This window comes from Agaricus bisporus (genome assembly GCF_000300575.1).
Source record: "Agaricus bisporus var. bisporus H97 unplaced genomic scaffold AGABI2scaffold_3, whole genome shotgun sequence".
Classification (NCBI taxonomy): Eukaryota; Fungi; Basidiomycota; class Agaricomycetes; order Agaricales; family Agaricaceae; genus Agaricus; species Agaricus bisporus.
In genome coordinates, this window is record NW_006267366.1 from 1,511,505 (window position 1) to 1,533,469 (window position 21,965).

The 21,965-nt window shown below is 48.5% G+C and overlaps 7 protein-coding genes and 1 non-coding gene across 8 annotated transcripts; 3 read left to right on the forward strand and 5 right to left on the reverse strand.

Annotated features, from left to right (window-relative positions):
• Positions 1 to 775: 775 nt before the first annotated feature.
• AGABI2DRAFT_218493 (hypothetical protein) lies at positions 776 to 2,842 on the forward strand. The gene has a single exon (XM_006459296.1). It carries the CDS (start codon positions 924 to 926, stop codon positions 2,526 to 2,528), a length of 1,605 nt encoding a protein of 534 aa, XP_006459359.1. The 5' UTR covers positions 776 to 923; the 3' UTR covers positions 2,529 to 2,842.
• Positions 2,843 to 3,196: 354 nt separating this feature from the next.
• Positions 3,197 to 4,683, reverse strand: AGABI2DRAFT_184078 (hypothetical protein). Its single transcript, XM_006459297.1, has 3 exons — positions 4,603 to 4,683; positions 3,335 to 4,539; positions 3,197 to 3,296 (listed from the first exon to the last, which is right to left on the reverse strand). Exons 1-3 carry the CDS (start codon positions 4,642 to 4,644, stop codon positions 3,248 to 3,250), a joined length of 1,296 nt encoding a protein of 431 aa, XP_006459360.1. The 5' UTR covers positions 4,645 to 4,683; the 3' UTR covers positions 3,197 to 3,247.
• A 707-nt stretch (positions 4,684 to 5,390) lies between these two features.
• Positions 5,391 to 8,046, forward strand: AGABI2DRAFT_116339 (hypothetical protein; the record flags this gene model as incomplete). Its single annotated transcript, XM_006459298.1, has 6 exons — positions 5,391 to 5,579; positions 5,639 to 6,320; positions 6,373 to 7,287; positions 7,347 to 7,537; positions 7,597 to 7,698; positions 7,753 to 8,046. 6 exons carry the CDS (start codon positions 5,391 to 5,393, stop codon positions 8,044 to 8,046), a joined length of 2,373 nt encoding a protein of 790 aa, XP_006459361.1.
• Positions 8,047 to 8,293: 247 nt separating this feature from the next.
• AGABI2DRAFT_149520 (hypothetical protein) lies at positions 8,294 to 9,735 on the reverse strand (the record flags this gene model as incomplete). The annotated part of the gene is made up of 5 exons (XM_006459299.1): positions 8,294 to 8,648; positions 8,707 to 8,890; positions 8,941 to 9,175; positions 9,224 to 9,554; positions 9,608 to 9,735. 5 exons carry the CDS (start codon positions 9,733 to 9,735, stop codon positions 8,294 to 8,296), a joined length of 1,233 nt encoding a protein of 410 aa, XP_006459362.1.
• Positions 9,736 to 10,022: 287 nt separating this feature from the next.
• Positions 10,023 to 10,111, forward strand: AGABI2DRAFT_t32. Its single transcript has one exon. It is a non-coding gene; the product is annotated as a tRNA-Tyr (tRNA).
• Positions 10,112 to 10,610: 499 nt separating this feature from the next.
• Positions 10,611 to 16,512, reverse strand: AGABI2DRAFT_116341 (hypothetical protein; the record flags this gene model as incomplete). The annotated part of the gene is made up of 12 exons (XM_006459300.1): positions 10,611 to 10,938; positions 10,993 to 11,201; positions 11,253 to 11,684; positions 11,733 to 12,218; positions 12,270 to 15,016; positions 15,073 to 15,529; positions 15,584 to 15,646; positions 15,702 to 15,770; positions 15,823 to 15,891; positions 15,947 to 16,036; positions 16,093 to 16,269; positions 16,318 to 16,512. The coding sequence occupies 12 exons, from the start codon at positions 16,510 to 16,512 to the stop codon at positions 10,611 to 10,613; spliced, it is 5,322 nt and encodes a 1,773-aa protein (XP_006459363.1).
• Positions 16,513 to 16,701: 189 nt separating this feature from the next.
• On the reverse strand, positions 16,702 to 17,963 carry AGABI2DRAFT_191358 (hypothetical protein). The gene is made up of 8 exons (XM_006459301.1): positions 17,785 to 17,963; positions 17,715 to 17,734; positions 17,593 to 17,652; positions 17,510 to 17,532; positions 17,377 to 17,447; positions 17,247 to 17,324; positions 17,026 to 17,187; positions 16,702 to 16,970 (listed from the first exon to the last, which is right to left on the reverse strand). The coding sequence occupies exons 1-8, from the start codon at positions 17,865 to 17,867 to the stop codon at positions 16,829 to 16,831; spliced, it is 639 nt and encodes a 212-aa protein (XP_006459364.1). The 5' UTR covers positions 17,868 to 17,963; the 3' UTR covers positions 16,702 to 16,828.
• Positions 17,955 to 21,527, reverse strand: AGABI2DRAFT_218502 (hypothetical protein). The gene is made up of 15 exons (XM_006459302.1): positions 21,215 to 21,527; positions 20,970 to 21,169; positions 20,515 to 20,914; positions 20,295 to 20,461; positions 20,046 to 20,231; positions 19,912 to 19,989; positions 19,812 to 19,855; positions 19,639 to 19,761; positions 19,404 to 19,579; positions 19,105 to 19,350; positions 18,966 to 19,041; positions 18,887 to 18,911; positions 18,738 to 18,836; positions 18,330 to 18,686; positions 17,955 to 18,265 (listed from the first exon to the last, which is right to left on the reverse strand). Exons 1-14 carry the CDS (start codon positions 21,513 to 21,515, stop codon positions 18,330 to 18,332), a joined length of 2,478 nt encoding a protein of 825 aa, XP_006459365.1. The 5' UTR covers positions 21,516 to 21,527; the 3' UTR covers positions 17,955 to 18,265.
• Positions 21,528 to 21,965: the final 438 nt, after the last annotated feature.

Here is a 21,965-nt window from a genome sequence, read left to right on the forward strand (position 1 = left end):
CCACTAGCTTTCCGTCTAGGCCGATCGATAATGCATATTGAATGACATCACCGTTATCTCAATACGGTTCGCCACCAATACAAACGGTTCTCGGGCTAATGTATGGCCGAAGTTCACACTTCAGTGAACTCCATGATAGTCACAGAGGAAGTGCAGCTGTCCAAGGATACGGTTGCATATTATCCTCATTAAAAATGTCCTAATCAGAGGTGTCCCGCAATCATAATTCCAAACAGACAATACTAATAAACCGCAAGGATAAAATGAATGTGGACCTTATGTCTTTGGAAATTTTGACTTGAGCCTTACACCTGATGCATGTGGCGTTCGACTCGACACCTGTGGGATACTTCCAGGATCCTATTGTATCGTGGGACCAATGCGTCTTTGCGCATGCCAAATCACTCTCGGAAACTCAGTACTCAGTGACGGTCACTGGCAGCAGGTGGCCTTCTCGCGCTGCTCGCCTATTTGCGCGCCAGATAACTGGTGAAGGTGGTGTGGTTAGATATCGAAATAACATTGAGGGTCAGTGGCGTTTGTGCGTAATGCCGAGCTACAGAACCACTGAACGGGACAGCGTATCATCGACAGAATCACTGACATCCGGCTCATTGATAAGAAGGTTGGTCACCGGAGGCCATATTATCCGAAATGACTATCAAGTGAGATACCGTACCCAGCGGGGAGAACGTTATGTGGCTATTTTGGAGAGCCTATATTTACGAGAACACTCCCTTTACATAAATATCCTACAAACCTTCCTTTTCCTCTCCCGGTGGTGTGTTGGCCATTTGCTGGGGACCGTCTGCGCGCTATTTCATTGCCCAGCTTCTCTCTCTGCAGCGTTTTGGCCTCCATTTCCAGTGTGAGCCAAGCATCCATCGCTCTGTCCCTCCGTGTCATTTTAGTAGCCCTATTCCATGGGGTCGTCTGCACCGTCGTATGAACTGTCTTCGAGCGCAGCGCTATGCAGAGATGCATCAACCCCATTACCCGGGAACGCGGAGTCCATAGAACTCATCACCCAGAATAGCGACAACACAGTCATCCAAAATGCTGGATCGTCGACGTGCCTCCCCATCGAATTACTCGCCCGAATATTTGAATACTGCCTTCCCGAGGATGCCTATCCTGCGCCTTCGGAGACTCAGGCCCCACTTCTTCTAGCCCACACGTGTTCGCATTGGCGCGCAGTGGCGCTATCAACGCCTTTCTTGTGGTCGAGGCTGCACATCACATACAAAGACCCCTCCCTCGATGTCCTTATGACTTCGAATTGGCTCCAGCGTTCGGGGTGCCTCCCTTTATTCATCTCTGTCACCATTGGTTTCAACGAACGTCCCGCTCAAGAGCTTCTCGATGTCATCTGTCACCATTCATCCCGCTGGAAACATATCCGTTTTGAATTTCGTGGCCTATATTGCCCGCCCATGTACTCGTTAGCTCTTGCAAAGGGCAACACGCCGCTGCTGCATGCCTTTGAATTTGATGCTCGTGACATCAGCTCTGTCAACATTTTACCCGTCATCTCCCTACTAAACCTGGCTCCGAAACTCCGCGAAGTGATTTGGGTGGATGATTTGGCTGATATGCGTCAGTTGATGGAGCTCCCATTATCTCAACTCACCCGCCTATCTGTCACGATGAGCCATGGAACCCTCGATTATCTCGAACTTCTCAACCAATGCTACAATTTGGAGCAGATCCGCATCACTCGCCCTCGTCCAGGAGATACTCGGCAACCGCGCGCGCCTCTTTTACTTTCTAAACTCACATCTTTGAGTATTGCCTACGACCTGACCGCCATCCTCGATTCCTTGACACTCCCTGCGTTGAAGCACGTCCGAATTCACTCCGAAGGGCCAGTCAGTCCGAGTATAGGGCGTTATACAGGTGCAGGGAGAAATGCAAACGAGGCGGAGGCAGATTGCTTATGGTCGCCGGTAAGCTTTGTATCTCTCGTCAAGCGTTCGTCTTGTAGTATCGAGTCGCTATCCTTGGATACGTACATGGCCGAGTCTTGTCTTATTCAGTGCCTTGAAGAGACAACATCGTCGCTGACAAAATTAAATGTCACTGGCGTTACAATAACTGATAAACTTATCTCGAGTTTGACATACTCGCCGTCGGTCTCGCTGACCTCGCCATCCTCATCCTCATCACCCCATTATGCTGCTTCCGCACGTAACTCCTCATCCTTGTGTCCTTTACTGCAAGACATATGTCTAAATACCCGGTTGATGTCGACGCCAGGCGCGCTTGTGCAGATGGCTGAATCGCGTCTGATATCATCATGCAATACCCAAATACCGCATTTTTCTCTATCCATCTGGGATGGCCATAGAGATCTGGAATCTTTCAAACTGCTCCAAGGGCAAAGTAGCTCACCTTTCGGCTCGTGCAATTTCAATCTTGATGTGTTGCCGCCGCCTAGGGATGCTGTCAGTAGTATGATAGTGTCTTCTACAAGGCTACGTGGGAAAAAACATCTCGGTGTGAAACGGCGTATCTGCCAGAGTCGCTGAGGTTTCTTCCTGTATCTGGCAATCATGCGAAGACATCGAGGAGAGGGGAAAGAAGGAAGTTATCGAGGGATGTTGATACCTGGAAATACTGGGTGTGTTTATCTTTACATGGCACACGGCGCCAGCTACCACGATATCAGTATCACATACTTCAGACTCCTATCTTCGCCGACACTAAACCGTGTTGAAACTTGCGTTGACGATTGTTATGCACATTTGATAATAACCTAGAAGATTTGGGCCAATACGTATCTACTGTGTATATACCATTTCTTTGTATCATTTGTAGTTACCCTCTTTTTCATGTCATTCGTACCGTCTGTACATATATATCTATGGTATAACCGTAAACAGACGGAGTCATGAATCATGGCTGGGCAAGCAAAAAAAAAAAGGAAGAAAAAAGAAAAGAGGAGAAGAAAGATGAGTACTAACAAATTAAGGCAGCGAAGAATACATAAACTTGATAATAGCGAAACTTAAATAACCACCCACCATCACCATCATCAATAGCGATAGGCCCCATTCATTCTCAAAACATTCAAAACAAAAGGAAATAGAGAAGAAGAGAAACAAGGGATCAGTCAGATTCGCTAGGCTTGCATACCATAGCCCCCTGAGGGGCGTAGAGGCCAGTAACGTACACAGCTCCAGAGAGCGAGTCTTTTAATCCAGTGGCCGAAGTTGAAAACCTAGTTCCATTACTCTGGAAGATAGTCTCAACGGAATACTCCTTGGGTATAGTCGAAAGGGGGACCTTTTCGCTTGCTGAAAAAGGTGCCTGGGTGTCATAGACAGTAGCCGACGAATTTTCTTCTGCGGCAGACTGACGGGTGATGGATAATATCCAACTTTGTCCAACAGCACCAGGTTCATTCGCAGCCACCTTGACGACAGAAGGAAAATGTGGATGTCCAGCAACTATGAGTGACGCGGTTTCGTCGTTATATGATTCGGGAGCGTAATATCGGATATTATCGGGGCAGAAAGGCACCGTTACGGCAGATTTGTAGCTCAACTTGTTGGTAGCCTTGTCGCGATTGTAGAAAAGGACACTGTTGAGCGATGTCGATGCAATGGCGACTTGACCTCCTCCGGGTGAGAGCGACACACCATTGGCGAATGGAATAAATGGTGCTTCGATTGTATGTTCCGCGATTGCCGAAGTGTCAGAAGATGGGGGATTGAGGGTAACGTGAGCAACGAAACTGAGGGGCAGGCCTAGGAGCGTTTCGATCATGGGCACAAATTTACCGATAATCGGGAGACGACGTGTAAAGAGATGGTCGTTAGAGACATAGAACGAGTCCGGAGATGTAAGAGCGAGAGAATTGGGAGAAATGAACCATGAGTGAGATATGGTGCGGATGTGGGTCGCTGCGGTCGGGTCGGAAGGATCAAGGATGAATTGTTCGATGACAGTGCGTGCTCGGGCATGGTTAATCGCGTATAGGTACGAGCTATTCCCATCGTAGGAAGGCCAGATCTCAAGACCAAGAGGATGGAAGTCGTGGCCCTTTGGATAGTTCTTCAGCTCGAGCCGTCGAAGGTTAGGTCCGGTAGTTTCAGTGACGGATTTCGTTATGACTTGGGGTTCTTCAGAAACCTTTCCGGTTGCTGCATTTCTGATCTTGTCAAGGATGCTTGCTGCCTTGGCCTTGACTTGAGTAGATGCGATTGTTGAGACGAAGGATGTTTTTTGTTCGGAGTCGGTGTACAACCAGAGTGATGCGATGGGATTGGGATCACGCAAGGGACCCATGACGGTATTCCAATTAGGTCGGTTGCGATCACATCCTAGGACTAGTTTGCGTTCTGTAAGTTTACCGGAGGCATCGTGAAGATCCCAGAAAGCGGCGTCTTCACATGAGGCGAGTTCTGGGTTTGCCGACGAGCCTATGTCTTTGCAGTCGGCCTCAGAGTCACCGCCTGCAAGGTACCCCTCTGGGAGTGGTGACTTGAGGAAAATAGAGTTTTTGAGGGCACTTCCATTCCGGTAGTATAAAACACTCTGAATTGGTGAGAGTGAGAAAGTTAAAGGTCCAATTCCAATGGCAGCAACAAGATGGCTCACCAAGATAAGTGCAAAGTAGGCATATGCCCTAATTCCAGCCATAGTTGTATAGATGCTCACTGAATAGGCAGGGCAAAATAAGAAATGGGTTGCGGACAGGGGAAAGTATAAATGGGAAGAGCGGCTGAAACGAAGAGACTGCGCGTGGGAAGCCCATCAACCAATCGCGTCAGCTTGTTGAAACTCCAGCGTCCACGGTTATAGGTCAGAAATTTGAGTCAAGCATTAACTCAACGTAACGGCCGCCTGTGCACAGCTGTTTTTTTATTGACATCACTTCTCTCTTGTTCTCTGTAGGGCGTCCATTGTTCAGTGGCCCTGCTTTCTTATATCATGGATGCATGCGCGTAAGGCCTATACATACCCTACTGCTTAGAGCACTAGACTGAAGCTGCCCTTTACCCCGCCGCGTTACAGGCTATGGGTAACTGACCTTTATTTCTAAAAACCATAACCATATTTTTTTCTCTCGAGTTGTTGTTGCGCAGCCAACAGTGTTTGTGCACCCGTGTAGAGTCGTCTTTCCGCATTAATTGAAACCAACCGGTTTGGCTTTGTGTATTTAACGGGCTCCGGAGTAAAATCCCACTCAAGCTCCGTATGCGTCATTCTGGCATATGCATCATCTGAAAAGGAGTGTTATTATAGAGTATTGTACTGATTGAAGTATTCATGGCTGTGCAGAAATGGCTGTGAGATGCTACGTAATGGAGCCTATGGGGGCTGCGCCGATGATGTCTGCTTAACTTGAAAACCATTTCTCACTACGTTGTCCTTTTCCCCTCATCATGTCTGCCGGCGTGGCTAGGCTTATTTTTGTCTTTGCCCTTGTTCTCAACTTGCTGCTATGGTCGAACAGCCGCTATGCCCACAAGGTGGTCTCCCAATCCGTGCGTGCCAGAGACCACGGCGGTCTCGTGCGCAGAATTTCATATGAGTTAACGCACCCAGGGGAAGTGCGCATGCTTGAGGATATGGTATGCTCGCACATGTCATTCTTGTACCATCTCACTATTGACGACCGGCGGCTGATTAGTGCTATCCTACATCCCAACCGCTTGAGTTGCAGTGCAAACATGTGGAAGAAGAATGTCCCTCTCCATCCACATTTCTCTCAATCGGTTACCTACATTCCTACTTCTGCGCAGAGCAGAAGCTACGACCATTGGTCTTCATCGGCCTAACGACGTGGCTGATATTTCTCTTCTCATTTCTGGGCATCAGTGCTTCGGATTTCTTCTCTCCAAATCTTGCGTCAATTGCCCAGATGCTTGATCTTGATGAAAATGTCGCCGGAGTGACATTCCTGGCTTTTGGTAATGGATCGCCTGATCTTTTCTCGACTTTCTCTGCCATGCGTGCGGGTTCCGGGAGTCTGGCTGTTGGAGAATTGTTGGGGGCAGCTACTTTTATTGTCTCGTGCGTGGTGGGGTCCATGTGCATCATTAAACCGTTTCATGTGCACCGTGCTCCGTTTTTACGGGACGTTGGATTCTTTACCCTCGCTGTGGGGATGGTGTTGCTCATACTTATCGATGGCGAAATAAGGGCTTTAGAGTCCGGACTGTTGGTTGTGATATATGCCATATATGTCATCATTGTTGTTGTGGGTACGTGGTGGGAGAACAGAAGAGAAAGAATTCGTCAACGAGAGGCATTAATTCGGAACGAGTACGGGGAGGATACTACCACCGCCTTTCCGCCTTACTTGGATGAGCGTGAGTGTGCTCTGACCTCTCTACTTGCAGTTCTTGACTTACATTGCTACAGCTCCTCAACCTAGTTCAGTGGAAAATGGCCTAAGTGTTGCAATGCCAGTACCCGGAAGAGCTCGAGCCACATCCACGCCCGAACCCCCGCGTTTGCATGTCACTCTCCCCCCTCGACCTAAATCACGCACTCTCTCACCCGGTCCCCGGACCGCTCACCTTCCATCCTTCTCCCTTGTCGGTGCTCTTGAGTTTCGTGACGTTGTCTCATCCTTGCAAAGTCAAGCTGCAGGAACATCCCTCAATATATTTGAAAGCCATGTGCCGCCATATGCTGGCGGCCTTTACCGTCATCGCTCTCTCGGTCCCTTCTCGCTGTCAAGAACCAATTCGATGCGGTCACAGCATGGGGATGAAGAAGACAGGTATGTGGACGGATGCCTTCGTCTCGATGATCGAAGATCCGCACCCTCAAGCGCTACCCTTGTGCCGGAACAAAATGAGAGCCGTGAGCTTGTTGATGAGCCCCAAGAAAGCACGTCGTTTTCAAATATACCTTCAATATACCGTACATCCTCAGAGAGCCAGGAACAATTATTCACCCCGCCTACGAAGCGACAACGAATGTGGTCAACTGGCAAAGCAATTTTGTACACACTCTTCCCCACTCTTCATCATCTTCGTGATCAAAGCGTGTTGGGCAAAATTGTATCGGTGATTGCTGCACCTGCGGTCATGGTCTTGACCGTGACGTTGCCGGTGGTCGTAATAAAGTACGAGTGCCACCACCAGTCTATGGAAAAGCTACGCTTTGGTGGAGATGCATCGCTAGTCGCTTTCGAGGAAGAGGGAGTAGAGAGGGTGCTGATTGCAGAGGAAGAAGTGGAGGAGAATCTGCACCACATCGCATTTAACAAATGGTTGATGGCTACTCAATGCATTCTGGGACCGTTGTTTTGCTCCGCAGTATTGTTTGGTAGGCGCTCTCCTTTAATCTGCCCAAGGATGTTTTGAACGTTAATCGTTGCATTACAGCCGGTAATGCTTATGAAGGGTGGATCGTGTTAGCCAGTGTTATCGCTGGTTTTGCTGTTGCAGTATTGGTGTTGATTTTTGCAGAAACTGGGTGTCATCCATATGCCAAGATGGCAAGATGTTCGATGTGCTTCCTCGTATCTATAGTTTGGATTATGGCAATCGCAGATGAAGTCGTTCACGTGCTCCAAGTACGTCCGGTTCCGCCCTTTCTTAACCGCTATACCTGTCTTACTTATTTCTTTTAAAGACATTTGGCAATATCTTCGGACTGTCGGACGCTATCATTGGTCTGACTATCTTTGCTGTTGGTAACTCCTTAGCGGACCTGGTTGCCAACATGAGTGTTGCTGTGAGTTCAGACCTTATTGGGATTGGCCATAACTGATCATCCTCGTCCGAACAGGTCTTTGCCCCAATTATGGGCTTCTCTGCTTGCTTTGGTGGTCCAATGCTCAACATTCTCCTTGGTATCGGGATTTCTGGCTCGTGGTTAACTCATACAGCACAGCAGCCATATTCCCTTGACCTTTCCCCGACACTGCTTGTCAGCACTGTAGGCCTCCTCGTCCTCCTCGCTGCAACGTTGATTGTTGTACCTCTCAACGGCTATTACCTGACGAGACGTTGGGGGATTTTACTAGTCCTACTATATCTCGGGATTATGGGTATCAACCTTTTCGTGGAAATCCGGTACTGAAATGAACAGCTAAGTATGTTACTCTCCCATGGAACCAGCTGGACAGTTTTTATGAACTGGTTTCGCTTTCTATCTATGTTTTACGATGGAAGCTGTATTTTGATACGAGCGCCCCATCCTTTCACTGCTTTTTCTATATAATTCGATGACAGCTTTCACGCATGAAATTGTAGCACTGAACATTTAGGATATACGCATATTTCCCAGTATGTACTGTAAATAGCATGATAAATACCTCATAATCAGCCTAAGCCATAGGCCACTCTGCAAATGCACCCTGACTGAACCGGAAGAAACTGATATTACCATTATCTACTGCGGCGATGACGATGATCTTTTTGCCTTGTTTAAGTGCTGCAAATGGATTTGGTCTGCGTCGGAACTCTTGCGATTGTTTTGGGGGGGAAAAGAAAAAGGGAAAGACTCTCTGGAGAAAAGTTGATGGGGACCCAGGCGAGGATGCAGTAATTGCAGGAGCGGGCGCTGCAGATTTTGTACCGTAAGCTTGTCGCCTCGGCCGCGGTAGGGGTGGTGGGAGTTCGGGAAGGAGATCAAATAGTGCAGAGAGCTCGTGTAGGGTTGGCATAGGTGTCGTTCGAGCACTAGATGAGTCACATTATACCTGAGATCACAATAAAAACAGGTGAGCTCAAGTCTTACTTTACGACCACGACTTGAAAATCAGGCAAGGGAGGTGCCGTTTTCTTGAATGGTGTCGATGGTTTGTAGACATTGAAAAATATTCTGTAGGGTGAATACGACGCTACTAATGTGGTAGGGACTGGTCTGTTCAAGGTGTTGTCGTGGCCGGCGGACATGAAGCGGAGTGAGCGATATATTGAAGCTGAAATGAATTATAAGATGATTTCAAATTGAGAACGAAATTGAACACACCATTATCGTGATGTAACCATCTACTTAAGCAGAGAGGTTTCCACCAGCTGAAGCTGCGAGCAAAAACACGACGTGCTCTTGAAAGGATATAAGATATGGGTAAAAATATTCGGCAAAGTAATGAAGCCTTCGGTTTGGGTTTGGAGAGGTCAAAAGGAGGGGGCATTGGGTACGAGTCATTTGGTGCTTCAGCTCGAGTTACAACATATCCAAGCCTACGAAGGTACGCATAGACCTATCCAAGGCGTGAGTGAATAACAAAAGAAGCATAAGTCAATCGGACCTGAAATTTGTCTAATGTTAGATTTTCCCTTCCTATCATCTCTGCGTACGCTTGCTGAACACTCATTGGAACGCCGGCAAAACCCTCGAAGCCCTGTAGCGAGGAAAGATCCATATTGCATTCTTTCCAACAAAAGAGGGCACCTCTCTCTATCAAATAAATAGCCTCTTCAGGGAGCAGTTCCAGTCTTTTATGAGTTTTGCTTGCCCCATTTTCGTCAACGAATGGCCGAGGAGCAGAGTGGCCCATAGTAGAGAAGTGTATGCCACGAGCCACGGTGACATGAGTTCTGCCAAGTCCTGGATACCAGATACCGTAGCTAATGCCCTTACTAGAAGCGAATGTCAGAATGTCAGAATGATGCGAAAAAGATGAAAACTTTGCCTTGAAATCGTCCGGACTGAACGCAACGCTTCGAACATGGCTGACCGTGCTCGATCCAAGATATGGAGTTGAAGGTTGGTGCCTCCATTTGCTCTGGGTTCAAACTCTTTTTCTCCCCGCTTGGGCATAACAGGGCGAGCTACAGTGGGACTAACATTGATGATTCAATGACAACTGAGGAAGGAGACTGTAGATGTCGCGGTTACATTAGCTTGGTCCAGTCCAGAGCGCCATCTTCGTCACCCGACGACTGGTCATCGTCCTCCAACGGTACCTCGTCGGCCTTGGCAGCGATCAAACTGGGTTGTTCGAGGGAGTCATCCATGATGGCTAGTGTGCATATATTCGAAATGATTTTCTGATTTGTGGCTCTTGCATGGCCATGTATTCAATGGAGTCTCACACATTTCAACAGCCGACCTTAGCTCAGTTGGAAGAGCGTCAGACTGTAACTGGATACCTGAGCGCATCTGAATGTCGCCTGTTCGAACCAGGCAGGTCGGATTTCATTTTAGCTTTTTTTTTTCATAGCGCCAGGACATCTTATCAGCGTACAGAGGTTATCATCTTCATCTTCACATGAGTCGTCAAGGTATGCATGTGCAATAGATCACTAGTGTACGATTGCCTTAAACAACCATTGCATAGTTCACTTATGAATAATTCAATGGTTTCATGGAGCTGATTTTCTTTCCATTTAGCGATTCAGGACCATTTCCTCGCATCATATTACGTTCGACCGGTAATTTAGAGTGAGGGTGATAAAGATTATGTTAGAAATAAAATGGGCCAGATAGAGGTATTCCAAGAGGGCTAGGCATATTGAAAAAATCGCAAAATTGAAGTGAATGGAATATGCGTCGAGTGAGAGCGGGTGTTGAAATAATCGTAAAGGCCATAACAATCATAGACATGGAAGGCAAAAAACGAAGTCATGACACAACGTAAAAATGAAAATTGAAAGAGGGTGTAGAACAATATAGGACCGATCAATTTGCGCTCCTCACATAATGACGCACCACTTTCTCTTATCCGAGCTAGATTGATCGCGAATAGGTGTAATGGGTTCGGCAGCAGGAGAAGTAGGAGACTGGAGGGACTCCTCAACTGACCCTCCCTCCTTCACACCGGTGAATACGCCCTGCGCCACTTCGAGGGATGTACGTTCGTCGGGAATTTTGGATGTATTCGAGAACCAGCCTCCAGGGAAGAGCCGAGAAGACGTCGCAGACTCGAGACGCTTGCGCGACGAAACGGGAGAAGATTCGGGTGAGCGAGCGACTGTCGCGTTTGATGCATCGTTACCATCAACACGTGGTACAATGTTGTGTCTGTTGAAGAACAGGTCAACTTGAGAAGATTTGCGTGTGAGACCATGAACTTACTTGTTTCCATCGGGAATCTGCACTGTAGGGAATTGTTTTTCCTGGTGCATCTCGGGTTCAACGGTATCAGTCGTAGTATTCCCGTCATTCGAGTTCCTGAGAGCCGCAGACGCTGCATACACAGCGGCTCCTCCGGTAACGCCAGCACCAATCAGGGCTGTTGGAGAGAAGGCACCTGACTCCATCTCGTCTGAAAGTGAACGCCTCGGCTAAAGCATGATAAGTGGGTCTTCACAAACATAAAATACTATCCTACTTACCCGAACTTCAGGCTCTTTACCTTTATCATGCTGGGTAGGTGGTGATAGAGACTCAAGTACAGTCTCATCAAAGACATCAGCACCTTGTACAGTGACCGAGTAACTGGATGTCGTAAATGGCGTGGCTGGATGATCTTCTACATATTCAGCCTTTTCAGCTTCGAAAGTCTGTGTTCCGTCTGCAACTATCGTCGGAGCCGTCACAGAGCTAGCTTCGTCCTGAGACGCATCATTTTGTCTATCCTCTTGGACCAGGGTATCAGTTTGTGGAGGCGCAAGTCTGATTTCGGATATATCTGCAGAAGGCAACGAAATTGGACGAGGCAGGGGGCTACCTTGAGTACTAACAGAGTATGAAGGGACCCAGGACGGTGAAGCGGACCGACTTTGTCGTTCTGGCGGCGTCAGTGAAGGACCGTCCTGGGCAGTATGCTAATATAAGTTAGCTTTGAACCACTTAGAGGTATTGTGTGTGCAAACCTGTTCCGAAAGTTGTAACGCAGCAGGTGCGGTCTCCAATGCGGGTTGATCCTCTTCCAACCTTTCTCCTACCCTAAGCATAGCTGATGTATCTTCCTGCTCCAGGATGGTGGGAACGGCGACTGGGGTTTCCTCTACGAGAACCTCGTTGAATTGCTCTTTGACATCAGGAGATTCGACTACAGCATTCTCAAGTACTGTGACTGGTTCTTCCGTGACATTCGTCGTATCGATTGCTACTTTCTCAACTTGTTCAGCTTCAATTGGTTGAGAGTCAACATGCTCGGGTTCGGGTTTCTCGGTCGCAGCATTTTCGTGAACTAAAGTTGGCTCCACAGCGGGTATGGCGGTTTCAACTTCGATTTCCTTGTCTGTAGTGGCAGGAATTTCGGGCTCCAGAGAAATATGTGGAGGGTTCGGGCTACCCTGAGAGTGGACGGAATACGAAGGAGTCCATAACGAAGAGGCTGATTTGAGTTCACCCTTCTTCAACAAAATTGTAAGCACAAATGAAATTGAAGGTCATCAACGACTCACCTCCTCGCTGTCTTCCTCAGAGACATTTGTCGGTGTGTCATTTGATTCGTCCTCGACGGCAACCGGGACTTCTTCCGACGATGCCGCTGTTGTTGCTTCAGAACCCTCAAGTGAGTGTACGGGGATGTCTTCTTCAGAAGGAAGGGAAACACCCTGGCCAATAGTCGTGACTTGGAAAGATGGTGTCCAAGGCGATTTAGGCCGCTCAAGTTGGCTTGCCTCGCTCGGAACGTCGAGCTGCAAGTTATCCTTCTGGATCTCATCCTGAACCAAAATTGGCATTTCATCCACATGAGAGTTTCCAAGTTCCTCAGCGGCGGAAATTACAGAATCCGACTTCTTTTGGGTTTCTGGCTCTGGCACTATGATCGTTTCCGTAGTCGTATCAGCCTCGGATACTTCGCTCACAAGCGAGTCATCCATAGATGTTAAGACCTCACCCTGGTCTCTGGCCACATCTTTCAAGGTGGCAGCTCCTGTGTCTCCTATCTCGTGAGAAACTGACGCCTCAGACAGCTGAACGGTGGACTCTTCCATTGTTACCTCCTTCGGCTCCTCCAGACGATCTTTTTCTTCAACGACAGGCGCATCAATTATATCTTGCTCCCTGGGGGTCTCCACAGCAAGAGCATTGACGGCCAGGTTTCTGGTAATAGGAGTCTCATCCGCCTCTTCAACAACCGGGTCCGTTTCAACAACTGGCGCCGCCTGTACAGATGTAGGGATCTCAGCAGTTTCAAGCACTGTATCCTCTCCTTCTCCGACTGATGGAACATTCTGAACTTGTTCAAGTTCTCCTATTTGCTCGACGTCCTCCTTGACCTTGACCTGAACTTCCTCTCGCTCATTGACTGCCCCAACAGACGCTTCCACGGCACCTTCTTCACCTGCGGGCACGTCAACAGGCTCGGCCAATTTCTCGGCCATACCTTTGTTTATAGGTGCAGAGTCGACAAGCGTCTCCTCCGAAACTGCCTCCGTCACTTTTTCCATGACTTCATCTTTGACATCCACCGCAGCTTCAGTAATTTGTGATTGTTCGCCCTCAATAGTTGTCGAGGCTTCAGCTATGTGTTCTTCCTCGGCAATAGGTTCGGGTAACTCTTTTTCGGTAGCATCAACCTTCGCTTCAACAGGAGTCTCGTCTGCTAGAGCCTTTCCTGCGTCAACAGGAAGCTCCACCACAGCTTTCTCTACTTCGGCAGGAGTGTCAGCCAGAGACCTTTCCAATTCAGCAGGGAGCTCTTCAGCCACAGTCGTTTCCGCTTCAGTAGGAATTTCTTCTACCACACCCTTATCCAACTCGACAGATGTTTCCTCCACCGCGGCCTTTTCCACTTCAACAGGAGCCTCCTCAACCACAGATTTCTCCGCTTCGGCAGGAATTTCTTCCACAATAGGCTTTTCTACTTCAACAGGAATCTCCTCCGCGACAACCTTTTCGCCTTCAGCAGGGACCTCCTCAGCCATAGGTCTTTCCGCTTCAGTAGGAATTTCCTCTATCACACCCTTCTCCAACTCGACTGATATTTCCTCCACTGCAGCCGCAGCCTTTTCCACTTCAGCAGGGACCTCCTTAGCCACAGGCTTTTCCTCTTCGGTAAGATCTTCTACCACAGGCTTTTCTACTTCAGTAGGAATCTCCTCTGCAACAGCCTTCTCCATTTCGACGGCAGTCTCTTCCGCCAGAACTTGTTCCACTTCCGTTGAGGGTGCCTCGACAGCAGCAACGTCTTTCTTATCTTGTGACACTTCCACAGCACCAGAAGCCTCTTCCTCAGCTGGTTCTGCCATTTTCTCAGGTTGCTCTTCACCGTCTTGAACTTTGGCGAGATCAACGGGAAGCTGACGATCTGCAACGAGTGGCTCCTCAACTACATCTTTACTGGAGATTGCCTCGGTGATAATCCCATGCTCAGCGTCTGTCTTCGGGCTTTCAATTGTTTCCTCCTCGATTTTCTCCACGACAGGTTCGGCAGTCGCTTCGGAGAGAACATGAGCTTCCTGGCTGGGAGTCTCTTCCCCAACAGGCGCTTTCGAAACCGAATCAGCAGCAGCTTCAGCAACGGATTGCTCAGCGACCTCGGCTTCAGGAGGAGGTGCGACTTTCTCAACAACAGGCTGCTCTTCGAGCGCTTGCTCAATAGTATCGTCAGCAACCGGCTCGTGTGCCATCTCCGTTGAAGATTCTTGGGCGGCAACCTCAGGTTGGGTCGACGCTGGAGTGATGTCACCAACATGCTCAACAGCAGGCTCAGTCTCAATATTCGTAGCTTTCAGAACAATTTCCTCTTTGTTGGGAACGGCAGGTTCTTCAGCAAAAGAATTGGCTTCAACTTCAGCTGCGGGATGAGATTCGGCGGCAAGTGGCACTGTTGTATCGTCGACCAGATGTTCCGCCTCAACAATGGATTCCTCGACAGTGAAAGCTGTAACCTCTTTCTCTGGGGAAGCTTCGTTGGCGGTAGCTGTGGTCGCCTCTAGAACCTTCTCTTGAACTGATTGAACGGGCCCTTCGGCTGTAGCTTGGGGCGGATCAACAATTTCAGCCTCAGGGTGTGACGCTATCGTCTCTTCTGATGTCTTTTCCTCGGTCGAAACACCAGGGGCGGATAAATCTTCTTTGGGATCTGCCAAAATATCCACATTTGACGTCTCAAGGTCGAGGTTTTCGGCGGCGGTGGGAGTTGTCGCAATGGGAGTTTCATTGGCAGGAGGGTCTGCAGTTGTTGCATCCACTAGCGATTCTGTGGTAACGGTTTCAATAGATAGAAAATGGATGTCAAAATTAAAAAATCTATACCAGTGGGCTTCGATTCCTCGGTCTGGCCGCCGACAGCAGGCTCTACGGGCTCGTCCTTACGCTCATCGGCCTCTCCAAGTTCAACCTTCATTGTTTCCTCGCCAACCTCATCCGCTGTGGACTCGGCAACCTTGTCTTCTCCCCCAGCTACTGGAGTATCCGTTTGGTCAACTTCGATTTTGGCTTCCTCTTTATCAGAGCCAAGCGAATCTTCCGCCGCCGAACGATCTTTTGCTTCCTCTTCCGAAGGAATCTGTTCAATTGGGGTTGTTTCAGTAGGCATCGTCATCTCTTCCTCCAGAATCTTGCTCTCAGCATCCGCAGCCATTTCGGCCCCTTGAGCTTCACCTTCATCGACTTTAGCCTTGGCATCTTCAACGACTAAAGGGTTCTCTGCCTTGCCATCTTGTTCGACTGACTCTGTATCAGCAACCATCGCTGTTTCTTCCTTTTCAAGCTTAAACAAAGTCATCAGGGAGGATCCAACAGTGAGAAAATGGATGCCCCATACCTCCTCGTTGGACTTACTAGAAACGGTCTCCGTCACGTCTTGTCCCATGACAGGCTCCTCAACCTAAAATTATCGAAATTAGATGACGACTGCCAATCCCTATTAATTCGCATCGCACGTTATTCGCGGGACTAGGGTCACCCTTGATCTCTTCTGACCCTGATACAGATTCGTCCTCGTTTGCTGTCTAACAAAATATATGAAAACCAAAATGGAAGTTAATATGTAAAAGTACCCACTAGAACCATCGCTCCGGAGACGGGGACCGCGTCGCCCGTTATCTCGGTTGCAATAGTACTCAAATCAGACTGAATAATTGGAGAGTGAGCGAAAGAAACAGCAGTTACAAGACCAAATGCTCACAGATAACAAGCCAGTAGGAGCTTTTCCCGTTAAACTGGCATGGCTAACTTCGGCTCTTACATCGTTCTCCATCAGGGAGTCTTCGGTCGCCTGGCGATGAGGCCAAGTATCAGTCTGGCATTCGTTCAATGTCAAGAATTACGTACATCCCTAACCAAGGTAGTGGTGGACTCGGAGATGTCATGGGCTGTGATGTCGTTGGGACTGACTGTAGCCATCTCTGTTTCTCCAGAAATTGAAGTGTCCTTCGCGTCGTGGTGGGTCGAATTTTCGATAGCATCCACGAGCTTCATAGACCCGAATGAAGTGTCAGGAGGGAGAGGCTTCACTGGATTAGCATACAGCAATAATAAACATGAGAGAATGCACACAGCGGAATCGTCAAGCGCAAGTTTCGTAACTTCCGGCAACGACGTAGCATTGGTGTCAGTCAACGACAGTTGGCTGTCCGCCGATTCTGGTTCCTGAATGTTCTTGACAGCGGTATTGGACGCGTGTGGGCCAACCGTAGCCTCGGCGATCGGGTGGGGTATACTGGGAGGTATATTGGCCTCGACTGCTGCCATATGGACGAATAATTAAGAGGAAAAGAATGTAGAGGGGGGAGGGGGATATAGGTAGGAGTCCAAGAAGGGAGGGAGTCGTCCGAGTGCAGAGAAGAAGACAGTCGCCTTCGCTTCCTCAGGCTGCACAAAACAGGGCATCGTTACCTCCTTCGCGTTCACGTGTTGCCTTCTGGCGCGTCACCTCACGTGTTCGTATCCGCACGGAGATATGATAATCGTAAAATCTACTCTGCTACAGCTCTCATTCTAAAATGCTGGCTAGTTATGCGTTCCAATTACGAAGTAATGTCGCTAGAAAAAATTAACAAACAATGGCTTAGAAAAGTGCGACACCAAGAATCGCTAGAAGCCCAGCGAATCCGTTGACAACCGAGGCGCGATTGGCACCGCTTGAAGGCTTAGCACTAGAAGAAGCAACGGCTGCCTGAGAACCAGTGGGCCTGGAGGCGGGTGGGGGACTTATGCAAGTATAAATATATGTCCGTCACTGATAGCACAAATAATGCCACTCACGGAGCCTGTCCAGCGGGGGGGCTTACTGCTGGAGCAGCAGGAGGTTGGCTAGCAGGAGCAGGAGACGCAGGAGATACGCTAGCCCCGTTGGCTGGGGGTGCAGGAGCGGCAGCGGTCGCCGACGCTGGTGCTGGTGCTGGTGCCGCAGCGGGAATTATACACCTACACGAGATAAAATTAATTAGATCAAAGACATTAACCCCATATAGAAAGCAGTATACGAGTTATCTTGGCTCCCTTGAATGGGTACTTTGTCGCTGTATGCGATAGCACCTGAAGAATCCTTGAGCACGATGGTACTAACCAAACACGATAAGCATATATCGACACATCACATAAGCGATCACGCACACTACTGTTCCGCTCGCAATATCGACGACCCAAGTGCGGGATAAATCATTCACCGCATCAAAAGATTTAAGCTATGCACCAAAAAAGTCAGATCAAATACTCAAAATAGCATGTCGAGCCCTCGAAAACTCACCGGAGTTGCACCGGGCTGACCACCTAAATACATTGTCTCAGAATTCAATTCGTTCAACCAAGCATATCAACGACACAACGCACCCGGGATGACAGAGAGGTAATAGGGAGGCGCACCCTCGTGCCACGCCAAAAGGGACGGTTCTATATAACGATGGCATGGTGCTCAGTTGAAACGTTGAAAAAATGAATTATCATCTACACACGGCATTGCACAAGGGTCGAACTGGAATGGAGGTGAGTATACGCGTGATGTGAAGAGTACGGGCAACGTACGGGGTATCGATACCCATGACGGCGAAAGCGGATCGCGCATAGACAAGGGCGAGGGCGGCGGCAGTAGCAATAGTGAGCTGCATGATGGTAGTAGTAAAAGTTACTTGTAGAAAACGGATATGTCAAAGGCGTGAGTGGACACGGTGCGGGGAGAAAGCAAAGGAGTGTAAGGCGAGGATGGTTGTTTAAAACAAACCGCGGCAGAGAGGAGCTCGATTTTTGTATCCGCCGGCCTGTCAAGTGTCAGCCACCCCGGCGTTCCGGCGGTCCCTCCTCGACCTTCCTGGATGATGACCGCCCTTTCCCGCATATGACCAGAAGAAACATTCATATATGCTGTTTTTATGAACACTGTGGCCAGCTATGCTAAGTTCATTCATACGACCATACCCATGCGAACAAAGGCTTCCACGTTGTTCATGGACGGGGGGTTAGCTATAGACGATCGCACTAATTCAAATCCCAAGGCCGAATGCTCGCCCTCAGTGTTCAAAGTATTACCATGGTCAACGACCCATCGCTCCGCACTGGTCAGGAGAACACACCTATAGCCCGATCCAACTGCTCCTGCCACCAGGATTATGCAGACTAGTATGCCCAATCTTTACAACCTCATACCCGCCACCACCTCCTAACGATGCAGCCCTTTGTGATAGGTGTTTTTGTGACTGAGCAGGTGTCCTGAAGAAAGCATCGTCATCGGCAAGAGGACTTGGAATGGTCGTCGGAGAAGGCAAGTTCTGCCTTCCACCGGAATACATCGATAGTTCATCCTTTCCTCCAGGAGTGGTCATAATCATCAAAAACGACTCTGCGTGCCATTCATACCACACCTGTCGTTCATTTGTTAACCGCCAAATAGATACCTGTAACTCAGATCCGCTCGGGAGATATAGCGGCTCCTGAAATGAATTAAGGCAACCAGTCAGCCTTATGGGGATTAAGAAGCGTACCTTGAACGGAAAGAAGAGGGGAAACCAGCTCAACATATCCTTCGATACTACATCCTTTCTATGTGGATGAATGCTCAACCCAACGTTTCCATACAGAATCTGTAATCCATGTGCATATCATGACATAACTTGATTGAGAAGAGGCCTACTGCTTCAAAATAACCAGCCAGACCGCTATATGCCACGCATCAAACATATCGTACAGCCCGCATAGATCCGGAAACATACTGCAATACACCCGCATGGGGAATCCAGAACCTCAGCCTAGCGGACCGAACATTATGATTGTTGGTCAAAGGAGTTCCTAGTCGTAAGCACGGTAAGTCCATTTCGCACGAAAATGAATTGGTTTCACAACTAAATTCACCCTGCGTATTCAGGATCACATCCTTCCTTGGATGCTCGAATTCCCAGCACTCTTGAATTTGAGGGCCACACCTCCCGCCTGGCTCCTGTTTGTCTCCACTAAGGATATTGACAGCCTGGAACATGACTACATAGGGAGTTTCTAGTGACTGCGCGTTTTTCCCTGATCTTGCTTCATTGTACAACTTTGAAGATGAAAGAGGAGCTAGATGCGCCGTATAGGAGGAAGGGATCGAAATTCCCGTCGCTGTCAAGGATGATTAGCCTCTACTCCGATGGACGAGGGTAATTTAGATTTACGCTTTAAAAAGCGCTGTGCACCATCCAAGCATTCCGGACTGAGCTCATTGTCCCCAAAAGATCCCAGTAATTCGCTAATCAGAATGTCAACAGGTTCGGGTACCTCTAGCAGCCTCATATCGCCAAACAGCAATTTGACCCTATCACCCCACTCTCGAACTTTCCTCTGTTGTAATCTAGGAGGGGTAAATTCTAGATTACCAGCTTAAAGACCGCGAGATGAATCCGGACTCACGTAACATAGGCATTCGGGTTTTTTTCTACCGCATAAACGGAGACATCTCTTTTACAACGGTCAATTGCACTCAGACATCTTGTCACAAGTGGCCCGCGACCTGCACCCGCTATACAACAAACTCTACGACCTCGTTCAGTTATTTGGGGAGATAACTACATCAAAGTGCTTACACTCGTTGTCCAGGTGGCCACTCCTGGAGTGCTCTGAAAATTGCCTGTCACCAATACCGTCGTTATTATTTACACCATGCCCTCTAATCAACGTACACACCTCCTCATACCTCTCATACTTGACAGGATCCTGCTCAAACGTCTGATAAGTCATACTTTGCAGGTTATCCATTAATGGCTATTGCAAAGTTAGATTTAACTTTTGCTATCAATTTTGATAAAGGTATAACACACCTGCAATGGGGCCTGTAAGTAATCTTGATATCCCTGAGCAAAATGTTCGACAGTTCCCGATTGATGTGCGTTCCGTACGACTGCACTCGTCTTCTCCAAGAACTTAACATACTGGGAATAAGCAACTTCACCCCCGCGTGAATGTTTATTCGTGATGACATCCGCAAGTATTACAGTTGGCCGATGCTAAGGAAGAAGTGTCACAGACGTCTTGGTTGAGTGAGAACCGAGAAAAAGTAATGCGCATACAATCATACAGTCCCGAATGAAATCTTGTGTGGGTTTTGGGAGGACGGGATACCCTTTTGTGTTTGCGATGAATGTAGAGGCCGGAAGGAAGATGTACCTGACCGATTCAGCCGCCCATTTACTTAAAACACCTAGCTTGGATGGGAGAGGCGGAGTCAAGTCGAGCGCTACAAATCGTCATGGACAACTGCATTTGGACTATAAGTATAGAAAAACGCACTCAGGGTTAATCGAGTATTATAATCACAAATCGATCTTATGACATCCCACATTTCCCAAGTGGCATTCATCTCTCCCTCGGAAGAAGCAGAACCTGAAGGCGACGATGGGACTGGGGAGACGAGCAGTGAAGGTAAGGACGATGATGAAGCATTAGCCACGTCGGGTGATATCCCGAGGCCAGGACCTGCGTAGGATTGTACAGGTGGAGCGGCTTGTGTGTGTAAAATGGTGGGGTTGTATATAGGAAGACGGACAGACAGGTAGATGTACGGTGTGTTTTTGAGACAGTTGTTTACTACACGGGCATACGACGCCACATGAGATCTGTTCCGCGGCGCAGGAAGAATCGCGGTTTGGATATGGAGATAAGAGGCATACGCCAATTCTTGCTGCAAAGCCTGTCAGGTGAAGATACATCAGAAACAGAAACACAGGAAGACAGGAAGACAATACAATTTCAGCGTCGTGACGAATTCCATCGTCCTCAGCGTCAAGCTCAAGCCAATCAGATATCATAAGTGTGATACCCTCAGCTTCGTCTATCCTGGTGATAGTCACTTCGTCCTGCAAGAATCCAGGTCTGGCACGCCATTGTTCTGCAGCTGTCGCCCGATCTTTTTTCTTCTTTTCAGCGTCAATTGTCAAATGGGCGGCTCCAAAGTCATCCAGGTTCTCGCCCGTTTTCTCGACTTTGTCACTTTCGAGAGCCGAAGCTTGAGCGGGAGAGCTAGGCAATAAACACATGCCCTCCCACCGATCCCTCCAATTTTGGGTTGTCAGAGGGAGACAGATTGTTTCGTAGCCTTTATTCCTGGCTTCTTTTACCAGCCGTAAAACTGGGGTGTCCGGTTGTTCCTTTTGGGCGTGTGGAAGATGTGAATGAGTGGATGCATCGGCGGACGGACTGGGTGAAATGAAAGATACTGAGGCACGGAGGATATCGTCCAACGTGAAGACAGTTGCGAGGCCGGCTGAAGGAGAGTGATGCCATTGTGCCATCGCAGATCTGCGATCTCTGGTAATGGAATGAAGAGCAGAGGCCACCGCCAGCCAAGTTCCCAGGCGTACTTTAATGATCTCATATTGTGGATTTGATGTTGATCACCTGTCTGCAATAGCTTCTGCTCATTGTGGGCCGCTCACCAAAATTCGAATATCCTCCAGGAAAAATTCGCGCTAAGTTAGTATATGACAGGGCTTCAAAGTTGCAATCGTTAGCACATGTATGTGCGCATCACAGTTGATATCAAGAGCTTCAACTTGTGAAGGACAGTCCATCGGCCACTGGGTTTTTGAAATATGGACACGAACTATCCCGCTCTCGCCTTGGTCGCATCCTATGTTCCGCTGCTTCGTCGGGATGACAGCCTCATGGTCATATCTAGTATCACTTACAGGAGTCGAAAGCCGATTCAAAGGTGAAATGCTGTTCCGGATGGGTAATCCCAT